Source organism: Pseudochaenichthys georgianus, chromosome 21 (genome assembly GCF_902827115.2).
Source record: "Pseudochaenichthys georgianus chromosome 21, fPseGeo1.2, whole genome shotgun sequence".
Classification (NCBI taxonomy): domain Eukaryota; kingdom Metazoa; phylum Chordata; class Actinopteri; order Perciformes; family Channichthyidae; genus Pseudochaenichthys; species Pseudochaenichthys georgianus.
In genome coordinates, this window is record NC_047523.1 from 27,160,867 (window position 1) to 27,174,951 (window position 14,085).

General features: G+C 40.0%; 3 protein-coding genes across 4 annotated transcripts; 1 reads left to right on the forward strand and 2 right to left on the reverse strand.

The window, feature by feature from the left end:
• Positions 1-39: 39 nt before the first annotated feature.
• ofd1 (OFD1 centriole and centriolar satellite protein) lies at positions 40-8,547 on the reverse strand. 2 transcript variants are annotated; one of them, XM_034109344.2, is made up of 23 exons: positions 8,476-8,547; positions 8,175-8,297; positions 7,847-8,050; positions 7,687-7,755; positions 7,572-7,599; positions 7,381-7,488; positions 7,157-7,293; positions 6,541-6,714; positions 6,256-6,362; positions 6,035-6,154; positions 5,491-5,564; positions 5,306-5,397; positions 4,963-5,152; positions 4,211-4,341; positions 3,890-4,001; positions 2,491-3,195; positions 2,092-2,242; positions 1,918-2,009; positions 1,250-1,378; positions 901-1,055; positions 652-828; positions 491-561; positions 40-219 (listed from the first exon to the last, which is right to left on the reverse strand). In XM_034109344.2, the coding sequence occupies exons 2-23, from the start codon at positions 8,268-8,270 to the stop codon at positions 174-176; spliced, it is 3,168 nt and encodes a 1,055-aa protein (XP_033965235.1). In that variant the 5' UTR covers positions 8,271-8,297; positions 8,476-8,547; the 3' UTR covers positions 40-173. The 2 variants fall into 2 exon arrangements, with proteins under 2 accessions (XP_033965235.1, XP_033965236.1); XM_034109345.1 differs by having other exon boundaries at positions 8,391-8,476.
• Positions 8,548-8,633: 86 nt separating this feature from the next.
• trappc2 (trafficking protein particle complex subunit 2) lies at positions 8,634-10,156 on the forward strand. Its single transcript, XM_071207003.1, has 5 exons — positions 8,634-8,792; positions 9,056-9,182; positions 9,384-9,526; positions 9,750-9,837; positions 9,922-10,156. The coding sequence occupies exons 2-5, from the start codon at positions 9,090-9,092 to the stop codon at positions 10,018-10,020; spliced, it is 423 nt and encodes a 140-aa protein (XP_071063104.1). The 5' UTR covers positions 8,634-8,792; positions 9,056-9,089; the 3' UTR covers positions 10,021-10,156.
• Positions 10,157-10,471: 315 nt separating this feature from the next.
• On the reverse strand, positions 10,472-13,057 carry rab9a (RAB9A, member RAS oncogene family). The gene is made up of 3 exons (XM_034109799.1): positions 12,680-13,057; positions 12,227-12,344; positions 10,472-12,073 (listed from the first exon to the last, which is right to left on the reverse strand). Exon 3 carries the CDS (start codon positions 12,032-12,034, stop codon positions 11,426-11,428), a length of 609 nt encoding a protein of 202 aa, XP_033965690.1. The 5' UTR covers positions 12,035-12,073; positions 12,227-12,344; positions 12,680-13,057; the 3' UTR covers positions 10,472-11,425.
• Between the last annotated feature and the right edge of the window lie 1,028 nt (positions 13,058-14,085).

Here is a 14,085-nt window from a genome sequence, read left to right on the forward strand (position 1 = left end):
CTTGTGTGGTGTTTTAGTCAATGAAAAAGAAATAAAAAGTGTGATGAAATGTGATTTATTAAAACATATGGAGTGAATATAACATCAAATATACAAGTATATACATAGAAAGGCAACATCTTAAAAACAAAACATTACGTTTGTATAATTCATCAGTTTATGACGGCAGCAGCTCACCAGAAATCATCCTCTTCATCCTTGTGTGAATATGCTGCAACGCTGGGAAAGCAATTTCAAGTTCATTGGCATTAGCCTCGAGGGACAGAAAACAAAAAGCAACAATTGTATTTCTCAATGAATGTACTTCCAGAGCAAGTAAGATAGACCAGGAGATGAAAAAACTAAATTAAATGTTTTTGTAAGAGGATTATGTAGGCTTGTATATTTATTAAACTTTCCAACAGTCACAGCAAAGCTTTTAAAATTAAAAAAACATTAGTTGCTGTATTCTTAGGAAAAGCCATAAGTCTTGGCAACTGTTTTTAGTTACCTGTCATCTTTCCCTTCAGACAAACTCTTGGCCCCTGGGCTCGTATGTCCGGCTTCTTCTCTTCCCGGGCTCTGAAACCCCCCCACACACACTCAGTTAAACACACTGGACAGCAGCTAAAAGTCATGCAACAAGAGCAACGTTTTCCACGAGTGTGTTACCTGGGCCTGCTGATTTCCTCTGGCTTCCAGGACCATCTTCATGTATTTCTCCAAGGGATTTTCACCTTTAGACTCCTCCCTGTCATTGGTTGCCTCTTGCTTCAGCTCTTCATCTCCTTTTGTAGCCCCAGTTTCTTCTTCTTCTTCTTCTTCCTGTCCTTGTTGCTCCAGCAAAAGCTAATTCGACATATATACTGTCAACACTCATTTCATTAAGTTTTCTTTTTTTATTATGTAGACAATCCTTACCGTCTGTTTCTCCAGTCTTTCAAGTTCTTGCAGCTCCCGCTCTCTGGCCTCCTCTTGCTGCCTTTGCCTTTGTTCTAGTCTTTCTTTTCGCTCTCTTTCCCACCTCTGCTCCTCATCTTCTTCCATAGCAGACTGACCTGAAGCCTGCAGGACTTCTATAAAAACACATACATGGTCATGAGTCAATTTGATTGTCAGTCATCACGTTACTTCGGTTTTGACGAGGATACAATGAAGGGCCATAATAACATGTACTCATACTGATGGTGTACAGTAGAAGGTAGCCATTCTTCTCATTTTGGGTCAACCAAGATTATAGGACAGTAACAGGGGGGGACTAACGACTCACCCGCCTGGCCCTGCACGTCTATCGGGTGTTCTGGGAGGTCCTGTGGGCGGGGGCCAGCGGGGCTGTCAGGGGCCTCCTCAGAGAGAGGGACGGCAGTGTCCAGGAGAAGCTCTGGAATGTGGCCGGGCTCTGGAGGGAGACATGCACAAAGAGATCTTTTATTCCCCACCATAATGCAAAAAGGGCCAGAGGACTGGCACAGAATACATAATCAGATGCCCTTCATCTTCACCATTGTGAGGGGCCACTGAGAGGACACTTTGGAAGCCAGTCACACACTCATTAAAAAACAGCCATTCCCAAATCCTCAGCCTCCACACCGGATATACTCCATTTTGTTTCATGGGATTTCGTTTAAATTAATGATAATGAGATTGAAAAAAAAAAAAGACTATTTGAACATTTCTCTGAATATACAGGGGAATGTTCAACAGGAAAAAAAACAGTATTGAATTGTTAAATAAATGTGGCGTTGTCATTGTGTTTAAGCACCAAAGCTGTCCCAGTATAAATCACAATTCAATGTTGTATTTGAAAACTGCAACACATTTAAATTAGGTATCACCAGAAGAAGGCTGCAGTGCAATAATAAAATGAACAAAACACAGCGAGAGTTATGCAGCAGCAGAGTGAACATGATAATGAAAAGAAATCAACAACACTGGTACCTGACAAAATCCCTGTGAGATCTTCTAGGCTCAATCTCTCGGGCTGTGGGGAAGACTCCGAGCTGGAGAACACGGGCTGCAGGTTTGGTGGGCTGAGGGGAACCAGGAGGACATTAGTATTCATTGTGTGTTAAAGGGCTGTAATGTCCTTTACAAAAGGATGGCAGATGGTACCTGGCCTGGTCTCGTGCTGTGCTCCTGAGCTGGGGGCTGCGAGGTGGACTGAGCTCAGAGGGAAAGTCACCTGAGGTCGCCACCTCGTCGAGCGGGGGGAACTGTCTGCCAAAAGACAAATCCGGGAACGGCAGCGGAGACACGACTCTTTCTATAAAATGCAAAGACTTCATGTTACTTAATGGGGGATAGATTATAAGCCAAAAACTGACATGGAAAGGCGTGACTGACTGTTTGGAATGATTTAACTGTGGTCATGTTCTGGCACATTCATGAAATATTTAAGTGTCTAAAGTATATGGGCGCGGAATGCCTGCAACTATTTAACCTTTAACAGTTAATAGTGGTTTATTTATGTTTGAAGTGTGTTTAACAGAGGCAAGCATTTTCTGAAGTTACCTTCTGCACTCTCTCTCTGAAGCGGTTTCCTGGAGGAAGCGTGCGGTGTGGAGGACAGACGTCTGGATGGAGAGCTGCTTCCATTCTGCGGCTGACCGTCTCTTAGAAACTGAGATTCAGTCAATGAATGGAGACTGTGGTCAGTGAAAACTGTGGACTGGGGTGGGTTTTTTTCTGCTGTGAAGGTGACTCGTGGCTGTGCGGCTGGTAAGGTGTTTCTGGTTTCATAAGGGGCCGAGGAGGGGGTTCTGGTAGTTTGTGAAGACACTGGTCTGTGTGATTTGTGGGCAGAGTGTGTGTGAGAGACTTGTTTTCTTAGAGGACTGTCAGGACGATGTGAAGGATGTGCTCGTTGAGGGGAAAGAGGTCTTGGGGGAAGCATGTGTGATATGGTGGAGCGCACCGCCCTCTGCTGGTAGTTCCTATAAGCTTCCTCCAAGGTCTCGGCCTCCTTCTGCAGCTCCTGGATCCGAGCCTTGGCCACAGCCACCAGCTCCATGTCGGAGTCTGGAGCGTCACTCCAGGGCGACTTGTGTCCTCTGAAGGGCCCACCTGCTTCACAGACATCACCATAACCCACCCTGGCCCTCAGCAGAACTCTGTCCGTGTAGATGTCGGGGGGAACCAGCGTGTCAGCGCTGAGATCCAGAACTGAGCGATCAACAAGAGAGGGCTTGGGGTTACGCAGCACTTCATTTTCAAGAGCTGCCGTCATCGCATGGACACAAACAAGAAAGGGAAAGAAAAGGAAGAGCAAACGGGGAGAGTTGAACACTAATACCGAAGACCAACCACCAAAAAAGATGCTTGAGAACTCTATACATGCAATTACAACTACAGCAGGATCTATTGGCGACTACTGTTGACTTGGCTTCCTTTACTTTTTAAGTAATTCAAAGTAGGGAGAATGTTTGAGTTCTTTACCATTTTCCAAATATTTTCCCTTTTATATTATGTTAATGTGAACAGAATAACATGATCCAAGAAAGGAAGCCAGTTTAGTCAAGTCAAATTGATAAAACAAGTTATGTAATACTGATTTTAACATTCATAACTGCATACACCAACCTACACAGTGACTAATGATATTAAAGGACCATCCACACCAAGAATATTAATAAAGTTAAAACTGTTACAAAGTAGCCTCTGTTGTGCTGCACAACCAGAGGGGAAAAGAGATTTTAATTCGCTGAGAATGTTTCTATCATACATCCCATCCCTTTGAAAGTGATACCAACAATAGCAATGGCCCGACCATTGTAGCTGGGGTGTATACTCTGCCAGCCACTTGAGTTAGAACGATTACAAAATATATATATTCATAGTTATCTTTATACTTATTGTTATTGGTGTGGACGGCCCAAGACGTGGCAGACAGCCACGCCCAGTCATGTGATACCTTGTTGAGTTTGGCGAAGCTGCATCTTAATTTCCTCGATGTGGTTCGTCATCCAATGGGATCGCTCTTCACTCTGAATCAACTGAGCCTTAAGCTGAGCGCATCTCTCCACCTGCAGAGAACAACAGAAAACAGGATATAACACGAGAGCTTTTCACAAAGTATAAAGTCTGTGCAAAGCAATTAAATGAGTAGAAGTCGACTGAAACACCGATTACACAACACATTCCCCAAGGGGAGAAGACAATGCACGAACAAAAGAAAAGAAAACGCTGACCACATAGTTTCCCACACTCTGCGAGAGGCTGTGATGGGACTGACCTCACTCTGGAGCTCTGCCTGCAGCACCTGTTTCTGGTTGTCAAACTCTTCCTCATCCAGTCTGTGAGTGCTCTGCAGCCTCCGTAGGTCCGTCTGCAAAGTCAGCTGCTCTCTGGATGGCTTGCCCAAATCTGTGAGAAAAGTCAGTGCATCATTTGAAAATGCATCTCGTTTGCTAGTCCAGTGTTTACTGATTAAGGGAGTCATGTAATGTTTTATAAAGATCTGTGCAGCATGAGCGTATAGCACATGGGGCTTCACACCATATCTGCCTTTTGTAAGTGATGAGGAGAAAGGCCTCTCTACCATCAAAGAGGAGGAAGACTGTATCCTCATTATTGATCCTCGGCCGTGGGTAAAGGGAGCCCTGTGTCACATCTCTCCTTCACTCCACTTCTCATCCCTTTTTCCTGTAGTGGCTCTTTCTAAGAGAGTCGTCTACAGAGCTGCACTCACAGCACAGAGGCCCCACATTGGCAGGCAAGACACATTCAGAAAGTCTCAGCTGAGCCAGAAGCAGTGGGACAGACTAACTTGAATGCTTCACAGTACGCTGCATCTCCCACAGCTCACAATAAGCCCACACTGAAGCACTGTGAATTCAGCATAAGGAACTGGATTCATCTCTCTTTTGTAAAATTCAGAGATACTGAGTTTTACATCAGCGATAACTCAAACATTAAAGTAACCAGTCACAAAGTTGTACATTAATGCAGACAGAAAGCCTTGTTCTAATCCAAGCTGTTCCTCACCTGCATGGAGCAGCCGGTTCTCCTCCTGAGTCTCCTCCAGCTGTTTCTTCAGTAGCCTCAGCTCGCCCTGCAGCTCTGCGTTCTCTCTCTTCATGCTGGGGTAGTCACTCATGGTCTCCAGTCTCTCCCTTGAAATCTCCTTCTGTTGAGTCAACAGAGACATCTGCTGCTGTGCTGTGTCTAACTCATCCTGAAACACATCAGAAGAGACAGTCAAAAACACTGTAGACTCAATAATATATGTTGTTATTATTATCACATCACACTGAATGATTGAATTGTGTTTAATTATTTAGTGATGTGTCTATTGCCAATTGAAGACCAATGGAGTTGTGCTGCTTACCTGCAGCCGTCTCAGCTCAGAACATGCTCTGCTGTGCTCCTCTAATTTTCCATTCATTTCAGCAGACTCCTTTTGGATGCGAACCGTTTCCACTAAGAGATAAAAGTGATGTAAACACAAAAGTCAAATAAAAACATGGGCAAAAGAAAGCTGGTTAGTGACATTGCATTGATTGAAATACTGACCTTTGTTTCTGTTCTCATTCTCGGTTAAATGTTCTGTTCTCTTGAAGAATTCATCTTTGAGTTCAAGCTGGTACCTAATGTTATAAATGCATAAGAACAACAATCAAAAATTGATTTTAAACTTAACAACATGAAAGAAAAACCGGCTTTGAAAACATAGTGGACTTTTCCTATTACAAGGTAGAAGGATACAGAGTAATGGACCAAAGCAGCAGCTATTCAGTAAATAATCCGGTCCTGTTATTGTACGTTACTCCACTGTGATGGCCAACCAAATGCAGTCTGTAGTTACAGTCATCATCGTTTGAGGTAATAACAAATAATAAACAAAAACATTCAAAAAGAAAAAGCATAATCTGTAGAAACAGTGACATCCTCTGGTCACACAATGACAATATGCCTAACAAGGATACATACCCTTATTTTGAGAGATAAAGTGAATAGAGTTAAGAGAACTTATTAAACGAGACTGCATCGTGAAACCAAAATGATGTTTGTTAAACTGCTTCTGACAATGTGAGCCAAAAATAACACCATCAAATACCTGGAAAGTTCATTTTTCAGTCTGTGGTCGTATGTGTCCTCCATGGTCTTCACAGCCAGTTCTCTCCTCCTCAGCAGATCTTCAGTGGTCTTGACTTTCTCATCATGCATTTGACAAGTCCTATCACCATACAAACAATACACCAGTGGTCACAGTGAAAGAGCATAGCATCCATTTATCACCACGAATGGTAAAAAAAGAAAAGAAAAGAAAGCCCTTACTTTTCAAAAGCCTCCATTCTCATCCTCAGCTCATTCTCTCTGTTTCGCACTGTATCGATTTCTTTCAGGACCGACTGTCTCTGCATGTACATATCTTTTTCTTCAAACTAAAGAAAAGAGAAACACAAATAACAACATGCATTACACCATCTTAGATTGAAGCAGTTAGGAATAATGCAAATGGTTATTGGAAAGTTGAGAGCCTGCCTAATGTGAGTTTTAAGAAATAATGCTTTGCTTAGGTTTTGCTTAACAGAGCACATCATCATATTAGCAGTAATCTACCTCTTGTTGCTTTTGTAATCGATCAATGGCATTTTTCTCTCTTTCCATCAACGCTTTTGCCTTCATCTCATAAGTCCTCTCCAGATCTTGCTTCAGCTTGTCAAATTCTTTATGAAACTTTGCTTTTTCTTCCATCCTCACTGTGGCAATTTCAACATCTTTAAAATGTTGCATCTTAAGAAATAAAAGACAGTGTTGAGACCAGAAGAAAAACTGCACATCAAATATTAGACAGTCATAAAACATGATGCATTTATACAATAAAGTTACACTGTATAGTAGGGCTGCTCAATGAATCGTATTTTAATCGCGATTACGGCTTGCAACGATTACGAAAACAACGTAATCGAAATAAAACGATTATTTTTTAATTATTCATTTTTTTTTATGGTTTTTCAGTTGAATTATACTTAAAGTTCAGGGTAATCAACCGTTAAAAACATACTGTTCATATTTTTTTTCTCTTCAATAAATGGATGTTTTCAAAGTCAATGAATAATTGCATTTAATAATCACAATTATTGACCCAAATAATCGAGATTATGATTGTTGCCATAATCGAGCAGCCCTACTGTATAGCATTTATTCTTGTGATATTAGTAACGAATACACATACTTTTGTCCTCATTTCTGCTTGCAGCTGTGCTTCAATTTCTTTTCTATGGGCAGACAGTTTTGATTCCAGTGTAAACCATTTCTCCCCACTGTAATTTAAGCTCTCGTACTCCTTATCAATCATTTTCATCTTCTCAACTGTGTATGGAAGAACAGAATCATTAAAAACTCTGCATTCAAAAGGCAGGTGTGGTGAGTACAATGTGACACTTTATCTCATCATACCCAGAGAGTCTCCATAACTTGCTTTGCTGGTTGTCTGGGTGTCAGCATCGTGACCAATGCTGTGTGTATAATGGTGTGTAAGCTGTGCTAGAAGGCTGATCAGGAACCCTGCTTGACACAAATAAGATATATTAATGACAAGCCATAGGTGCAGGAGCAGTTTTATAACAAATTATGCTTCATGTACATACCTTTATCATTGTTTTCTTTGTTTGAGGACTGTAAAAAAAAAACATTAACACCATTATTACTAACGGGAATGAGTTATAATTTAAAGAAAAATATTCCTATCACATTATGAATTACCAGAGATCTGTAAAGTGCTGATTCAGGACTGATTTTAAGAAGCTGAAGAAGGTCTCCGGTTTTTAAAACCTGCCAAAATAGATCAGAGACCAGAATATTCATATGCAAAGATGTCTTTTACAAGCAGTATAATAAATTAGACAACAAACTCATTGCTAACCTTGTCTTTATATAGGCCGCTTTCAGGGCAGAATACAGAGAGGGTGTACTCATATCCCGAGGCGCAGAGGTGATCATACACTATGCTGTTGCATGCTGACACCAAAAGGGGTTCAGATCTCCCAGGAATTGTTCGTGGGACTGGTTCTCCTCCAGTCAAATGTGGGTGTTTCAACTCCTGGATGAGCTGATTCCGCAGCTGTGTCTGAATCAGATCAAACAAATGAAAAAGAAAAAGAGAGAAGAACATTAAACTATTTCTAACGCATCAGTTAGAAGAGTTACCTAACCGCTGCAGAGCAAACAATAACATTTATAGCACGACTTACTTTCAGTGTATCAAGGACTCCTTTACTTTTAAACGTTTGATAGAGTCTTTTCCTCAGCTCGTCTGGGGATAACGTGTCTTCCTTGACCGAAGACATAACTACACTGTCGTTGTTTTGTAGGTCCTGACAGAAGAGAAACAACAACAGCACGGTAAAACTGACATGGTGAGCTAAACAACAAAAAATAACAGTTTTCAACAGCTTTTGTATGCCTACCCGATGTTAGACCGTTCAAAAAGATGTCTCCTAAACCCCCAAATAAAATAAGCGTCTCTAAAGATACAATTATGTTTCTACTTACCAGCCTAACAACCAAAAAGCATCTCGGCGTCCTTTCGAGGAGGCGTGTACCACTAATTTAAATCCGTCAACGGATACGTTGGTTCCGGGCGCACAGTGATGACGTAAGGAAGAAAATCTGCAATTTCATTTTATATTTATTTTATTATTATTTGAAAATGTATTTTACATTTAATGCAACCATTATTATTAGGAAGCTAAGTTAAAATATGTGCCGCTGAACCGTTTTACCGGAGATAGTTGTTAATGTTTCTGCTTTACCATGTTGTCATTTTTGTGCGACTTCACTTGTTTCTCTCCAGGAAGCAACATTGTCAGGTACACACACATCGGTTGTATGACATTTATACGCCTTTCCTTTTGTGCTTATGTTAGTTATCATACTCTCTTAAATGTAATAGGTTTATATTAGTTATGAAAGCATTACTGAACGTCTTAAACGACGCCAACCGTTGTTTTAGCACTGCAGCTAACGTTAGCTTGCTAGTTAAAGGGCTGTCCGTCGATCAGGTGATGTTGACACAGATATTTGGAAATATTACATTTCTTTTACATGTTGTGTTTGGTTTGATTTTTTTCAGGACAGTTTGACTTTGCTAACAAGAAGGGAACACGATGTCTGGAAGCTTTTATTTCGTCATGGTTGGCCACCAGGACAACCCTGTCTTTGAGATGGAGTTCTTGCCATCGGGGAAAGTTGAATCAAAGGTAACGTCATGGATTAATAATAACACCATCATTTATTCCTGTACATATTACAAAACAGTGGTCACGAAATAATAATTGTTTTATTTATTAGCATAGAAGCATAGACCTCAGCATAACTGTCAGGATATATGTTAATGTGTGATATGTTAACAATATATGTTCCTTTGTCATCTTGTTTCATTTTTGTGTCATTGACCACAGGATGACCATCGTCACCTGAACCAGTTCATCGCACATGCAGCCCTGGATTTAGTGGATGAAAACATGTGGCTCTCCAACAATATGTACTTGAAAACTGTGGACAAGTTCAACGAGTGGTTTGTTTCTGCCTTCGTCACTGCAGGACATATCCTTTTTTTATTGGTGATACTCATAATGCAAACATTGGACTCTAAAGGGAATTTATCGTTTTACTGCCATTTTATAGGGTTGATAGGAACAATTATTAACTTGTTAATTTGCAGTATAATGTGATCACATTTTCAGAAGTCCCCGTATTGTTGTCATTCTTTAGTCAAATTCAAGGCTTTCATTACAATGGCTTTGTTTTCTTTAATTGTTTGCCGTACATATAAGATTCATCATGCTGCATGACGCACGACAAGAAGATGGAATCAAAAACTTTTTTAATGATGTATATGATTTATACATTAAGGTAAGTTGTCCATATGAGAATAACTTGGCGTTACATTTGGTCTATTGTTTTTACTTGTTTTTATTTATTTGTTTTGTCTTCCAGTTTGCAATGAATCCATTCTACGAAATCAATGCTCCAATCCGCTCAACAGCCTTTGAGAGGAAAGTACAGTTTCTTGGAAAGAAACATCTCTTGAGTTAATCACTTCACATGAATGAGGATCATAATGCATCTTGGTTATTGGTTGTGTATATATAGCTACCACACGTTTGATGTTTGTCTTTCTTTTCCTGTTTAACAATTGTATAACGTATTAAACACATATTTTCTATAACAAGTTGTCTAAAATCTATGGTAATATTGGTTGATCCTTTTTTCTTCTTCTTGCATGGAACAAGCTGTGAGTTTGGCCGCTGTGTGTTGATTATTAACAATATACTTAAAGGCATACAATCTTTTACTTATTAAAGACTGCTCAACACATGAAAAAAACATGTATACACACAATGTTGAGCCGTGACATAGTTAGGTACTTGTGTTATCTACCAGTTTATGCATTAAATCATTGCAGTGGTTATAAAGCACAATTCAAACATTGGGATAATAAACAGACTAACACAGTTTTAAGGAAACAAACCATGCTTTAAGGGAAAATTCTCAGGGAGTTTATTGGTAACTTAGCATACCAGTAGTCACTATTAATCTGTGCAGAAAAACACTGAACTGTAAGTATACAAATGTTAATAGAGTGTTTTAAAGATAAAAACGAAATGAAAACAATGGACCCAACAATGAGGAACACTTAATTAAATAATGTTCATTACACTTTCCTCAAGGCAATAGTAAGTACTTCTTAAAAGGTACAATTTTGCAGAATAGAAGTTTCCAGGAAATGAAATACACCTGATGCCATGCATGTTAATGTTGCTTTAATATTGATCTTTTGTTAAGTGCTTGCAGCACACAGCCTATCATCACTACTCACTAAACAGAATGTGCATACAAAAAAGACCTAAAGGTGCAACAATCACAACAAGCCTCAATTTGTTAGTTACACATATCCCCACAGCTACTTCATAATTCTCAGAAATAAGGTCATTAGGCTGTATAAATTATGTTCTGAATATAAATATATAGGTCATAACTCTGTTTTATAACATTTAAGAGTGAAGTTATGGAAACCTATAATGATGGTACTCCCAAGGTAGTACAGATGTAAGGGTTGCATCATTTTACAATGTGACAGAATAGAACATTTGAGAAGGAAGTGAAAAATCAAAGACATTGCCTCCGTTCCTTCACGACAGCTTTAGAGTTTCCGACAAAAAATAAAGTGTATTTTTCTGCCTCCAAAGTCTTTGAAAGGTGCTGAATGAATGATCGGAGATGTTATGTTTATTTGTGATCAGACTGGGATGAGTTTAGTGTTTCTTCTCTGTCTCTTCAAGCAAAAGTCCCAAATAGCATTACCAAACCTTCAACAGTACAACAAATCATAAAGCCAGTAGCATAATTTGTTTAAATAAGATGTTACAACAGCATTGTAAACCTACAGCCTCATCACATAAAAGGCATAACAGCAAATGTTAGTGATAACTCCTGGATGTTATGAACAGCAGGATAGAGCAGAGCGAGGCTTTCTGTGAAGCTTGACTGTGTCTGTGGGGATGAGGTGGTCCGTTCTTTCTTCCAATGCCAACACTCTGCGCACCGCCTCGTCAAAGGCGACCGCTACATTGGTGGCATCCTTGGCACTGGTCTCATAATAGGGGAAGTTTCCATTCTCCTGGCACCATTGTTGAGCCTCCTCAGTAGACACCTGCCTTTCTGTCACGTCCACTTTGTTGCCCAAGACAACGAATGGGAAGTTCTCTGGCTCCTTAACATCTGCATAGTAGATGAACTCCTTCTTCCAGTTGCCTAAGTTGAGAAAACTCTGGCTGTCATCTACACTGAAGGTGAGCAGGCAGCAGTCAGAGCCACGGTAGAAAGGAGTCCTCAGGCTGCGGAAGCGCTCCTGGCCAGCAGTGTCCCAGATCTGTAGAGTAACCTGGTGGGCATCTACCTCTAGTTCCTTGTTGAGGAACTCCACGCCAATGGTGTGGAAAAGGTGTGCATCAAACTTGTTGGTAACGTAGCGGTTCATGATGGAGCTCTTTCCAACACCTCCATCACCAAGAAGAATGACTTTCAGCAGTGATGTTTTTGTCGTCATGGCTATTCACTCCCGATCGATCACTTTGAAATAGTTTACCTATTGGAGAGGTGCAAAATATATTTGTATTATCTGTACAACGCTAAACAATAGGTGCCAATAAATACCAATAACCACCTTACGTTAAACTGAAGAAACACAATTACTGTTTTTTTTTAACACAATTCTATGCTAAAATCCTTTTTGACTCACCACTGATTGACTGCTGGTCTCCACTTGTCAAGATCATGTGTTGTAGACCTTGGTCCTTTGTCACAGGCTCATTTGATTAATGTTGATGTGAGCAGCCATGTATGTAGCGTTCAACCAGCTGTAACACAGCAGTTTCCTGGTTAACAGATGGCCTATGACAGCAGTTAGAGCTGGAAAGCCCCATTGCAATAAAGCATTATCTGCTAGCAAACGATCAATACAGTTTGTAAGCTCTCCAACAACTACAAATATGTAGCCTCTGACATAATACATACTCAAAATGAACCTAATAGCTGTAACATGCTAGCACACTCATAGAGCAAGCAAATACTGTGTTTATCAGCTAGCTACGCTATAGCTAAGCTAACATAGAAAGGGAAAACAGGGGGACACAGCTAGAGTTAGGCATTCGCCAGCTTAGGTTTAGTTCCGGGCAAAATTGATATAACCTACCGTACAGTTCGTGTCAGACAGCTGCTGAGTCAACGAAAAACAAAACAGGAAATAACAGAAATGATATTAATGCATTCCTCTGACAGCTCCTCGCCTTGGCTTTGCTCGCGGTAACGTCACGTCGCACCGTTTCCTGGTGAACCCCAAAGGCTTGGTGCTAAAGCGGCTAACAAGCTAACAAGCTAACGATACATGGGCCGCCTCGGATCATGTGATCTTGTCAGACAGAAACAACCAACAAGCACTGAGGTAACCTCCAGGTCCTTACAACACATCCGTTCCTATTAAAATTGAAATAAATCATATAGCTTTAAGAAATAAGGACATTTTATAGAGCATCTTTCGTGTCGTTTGTCAAACAATGTGACCAAATTGTTCCTAACAGCTACACAGTAACAGCAGGTACAATATTGTACCTCTTTGTATTATTCATGCTTTACCACCAGAGAGCGACATTTAGCTTAGTTAGCTCCCAGCTGCACACTGGAGAAAATCCACGCCACACCTAAAAAAAGTAATTATGCTGACAGACAGTTTGCAAACTTTACCACCTTTATACATCAATGGTTACCACATGGCAAGCTCACGTACATGTTGTTGTTGTTGTGGTTGTTGTTGTGTTAATGTCCAAATACCTTTTACAACACATAGCTAACACAATGTAAACATATACCAACGTCATTATCCACAACAGAGGCGTTTTCTAAAGCATGATTACTTCATGCAAACACAACCAAAAGTATATGCAACTAGAGGAAGTTAGTGTTTCCTAACATACCAAGTAGTTAACTGTCCTGTACCTTTTTTGCTTGCCTACTTGTTGTATATCCGTTCCAAAATGTATTTGATACATAGGCCTATGTCTACATTGACTATGTAGGCTACATTATTTGTTTTCTTTATGTAGCCTATAGTTGTGCTATTTCTGTGGATATCATTATGGAAGATGAAATACATTAGTATAAACACTTTACTTACACTATTACTTAAAGCATCATCTCTAGCTGTGTAATTAGCAAACAATTGCATTTTTCCCTTTCCAATATTGTGTTCACATAAGCCATACTTTTCTTACTTGGTGTCAGTTGACTACCACATCAATTTTCTGTAATAAAATATAAGCTTGGCTGGCATCCATACATGTCAAGTCCATTTGTGGTGGCATTTCATAAATTACCCACATTCTTTGTCATATTACTTTGGATTTTGTCCAGACTGTAACACTGGCTAATGATACATTTACTTTAATTACCAGAAAAACTCCAGGTGATATATTTCTGTTTGCAGGAACCTGCTGTAACTGACATGATCATATTTAGATGTACGTGAACCATCATAAATGTGTCTGAGCGGGGAAGGAATGGAAGGTAGATTTAGAAAAAAACAAAACAGATTTAATGTAATAG

What these genes read in the sequence shown, in the direction of transcription:
- ofd1 (XM_034109344.2), bottom strand. Translation starts at nt 8,270, where the DNA reads ATGTCTTCGGTCAAGGAAGACACGTTATCCCCAGACGAGCTGAGGAAA. An exon ending in AGGCAGAGCTCCAGAGTGAG is followed by an intron (nt 4,002 to 4,210) that starts GTCAGTCCCATC and finishes TGTTCTCTGCAG; the next exon opens with GTGGAGAGATGCGCTCAGCT. An exon ending in TCTCACAGGGATTTTGTCAG is followed by an intron (nt 1,379 to 1,917) that starts GTACCAGTGTTG and finishes GTCTCCCTCCAG; the next exon opens with AGCCCGGCCACATTCCAGAG.
- trappc2 (XM_071207003.1), top strand. Translation starts at nt 9,090, where the DNA reads ATGTCTGGAAGCTTTTATTTCGTCATGGTTGGCCACCAGGACAACCCT. An exon ending in CGGGGAAAGTTGAATCAAAG is followed by an intron (nt 9,183 to 9,383) that starts GTAACGTCATGG and finishes CATTGACCACAG; the next exon opens with GATGACCATCGTCACCTGAA. An exon ending in TCTGCCTTCGTCACTGCAGG is followed by an intron (nt 9,527 to 9,749) that starts ACATATCCTTTT and finishes ATTGTTTGCCGT; the next exon opens with ACATATAAGATTCATCATGC.
- rab9a (XM_034109799.1), bottom strand. Translation starts at nt 12,034, where the DNA reads ATGACGACAAAAACATCACTGCTGAAAGTCATTCTTCTTGGTGATGGA.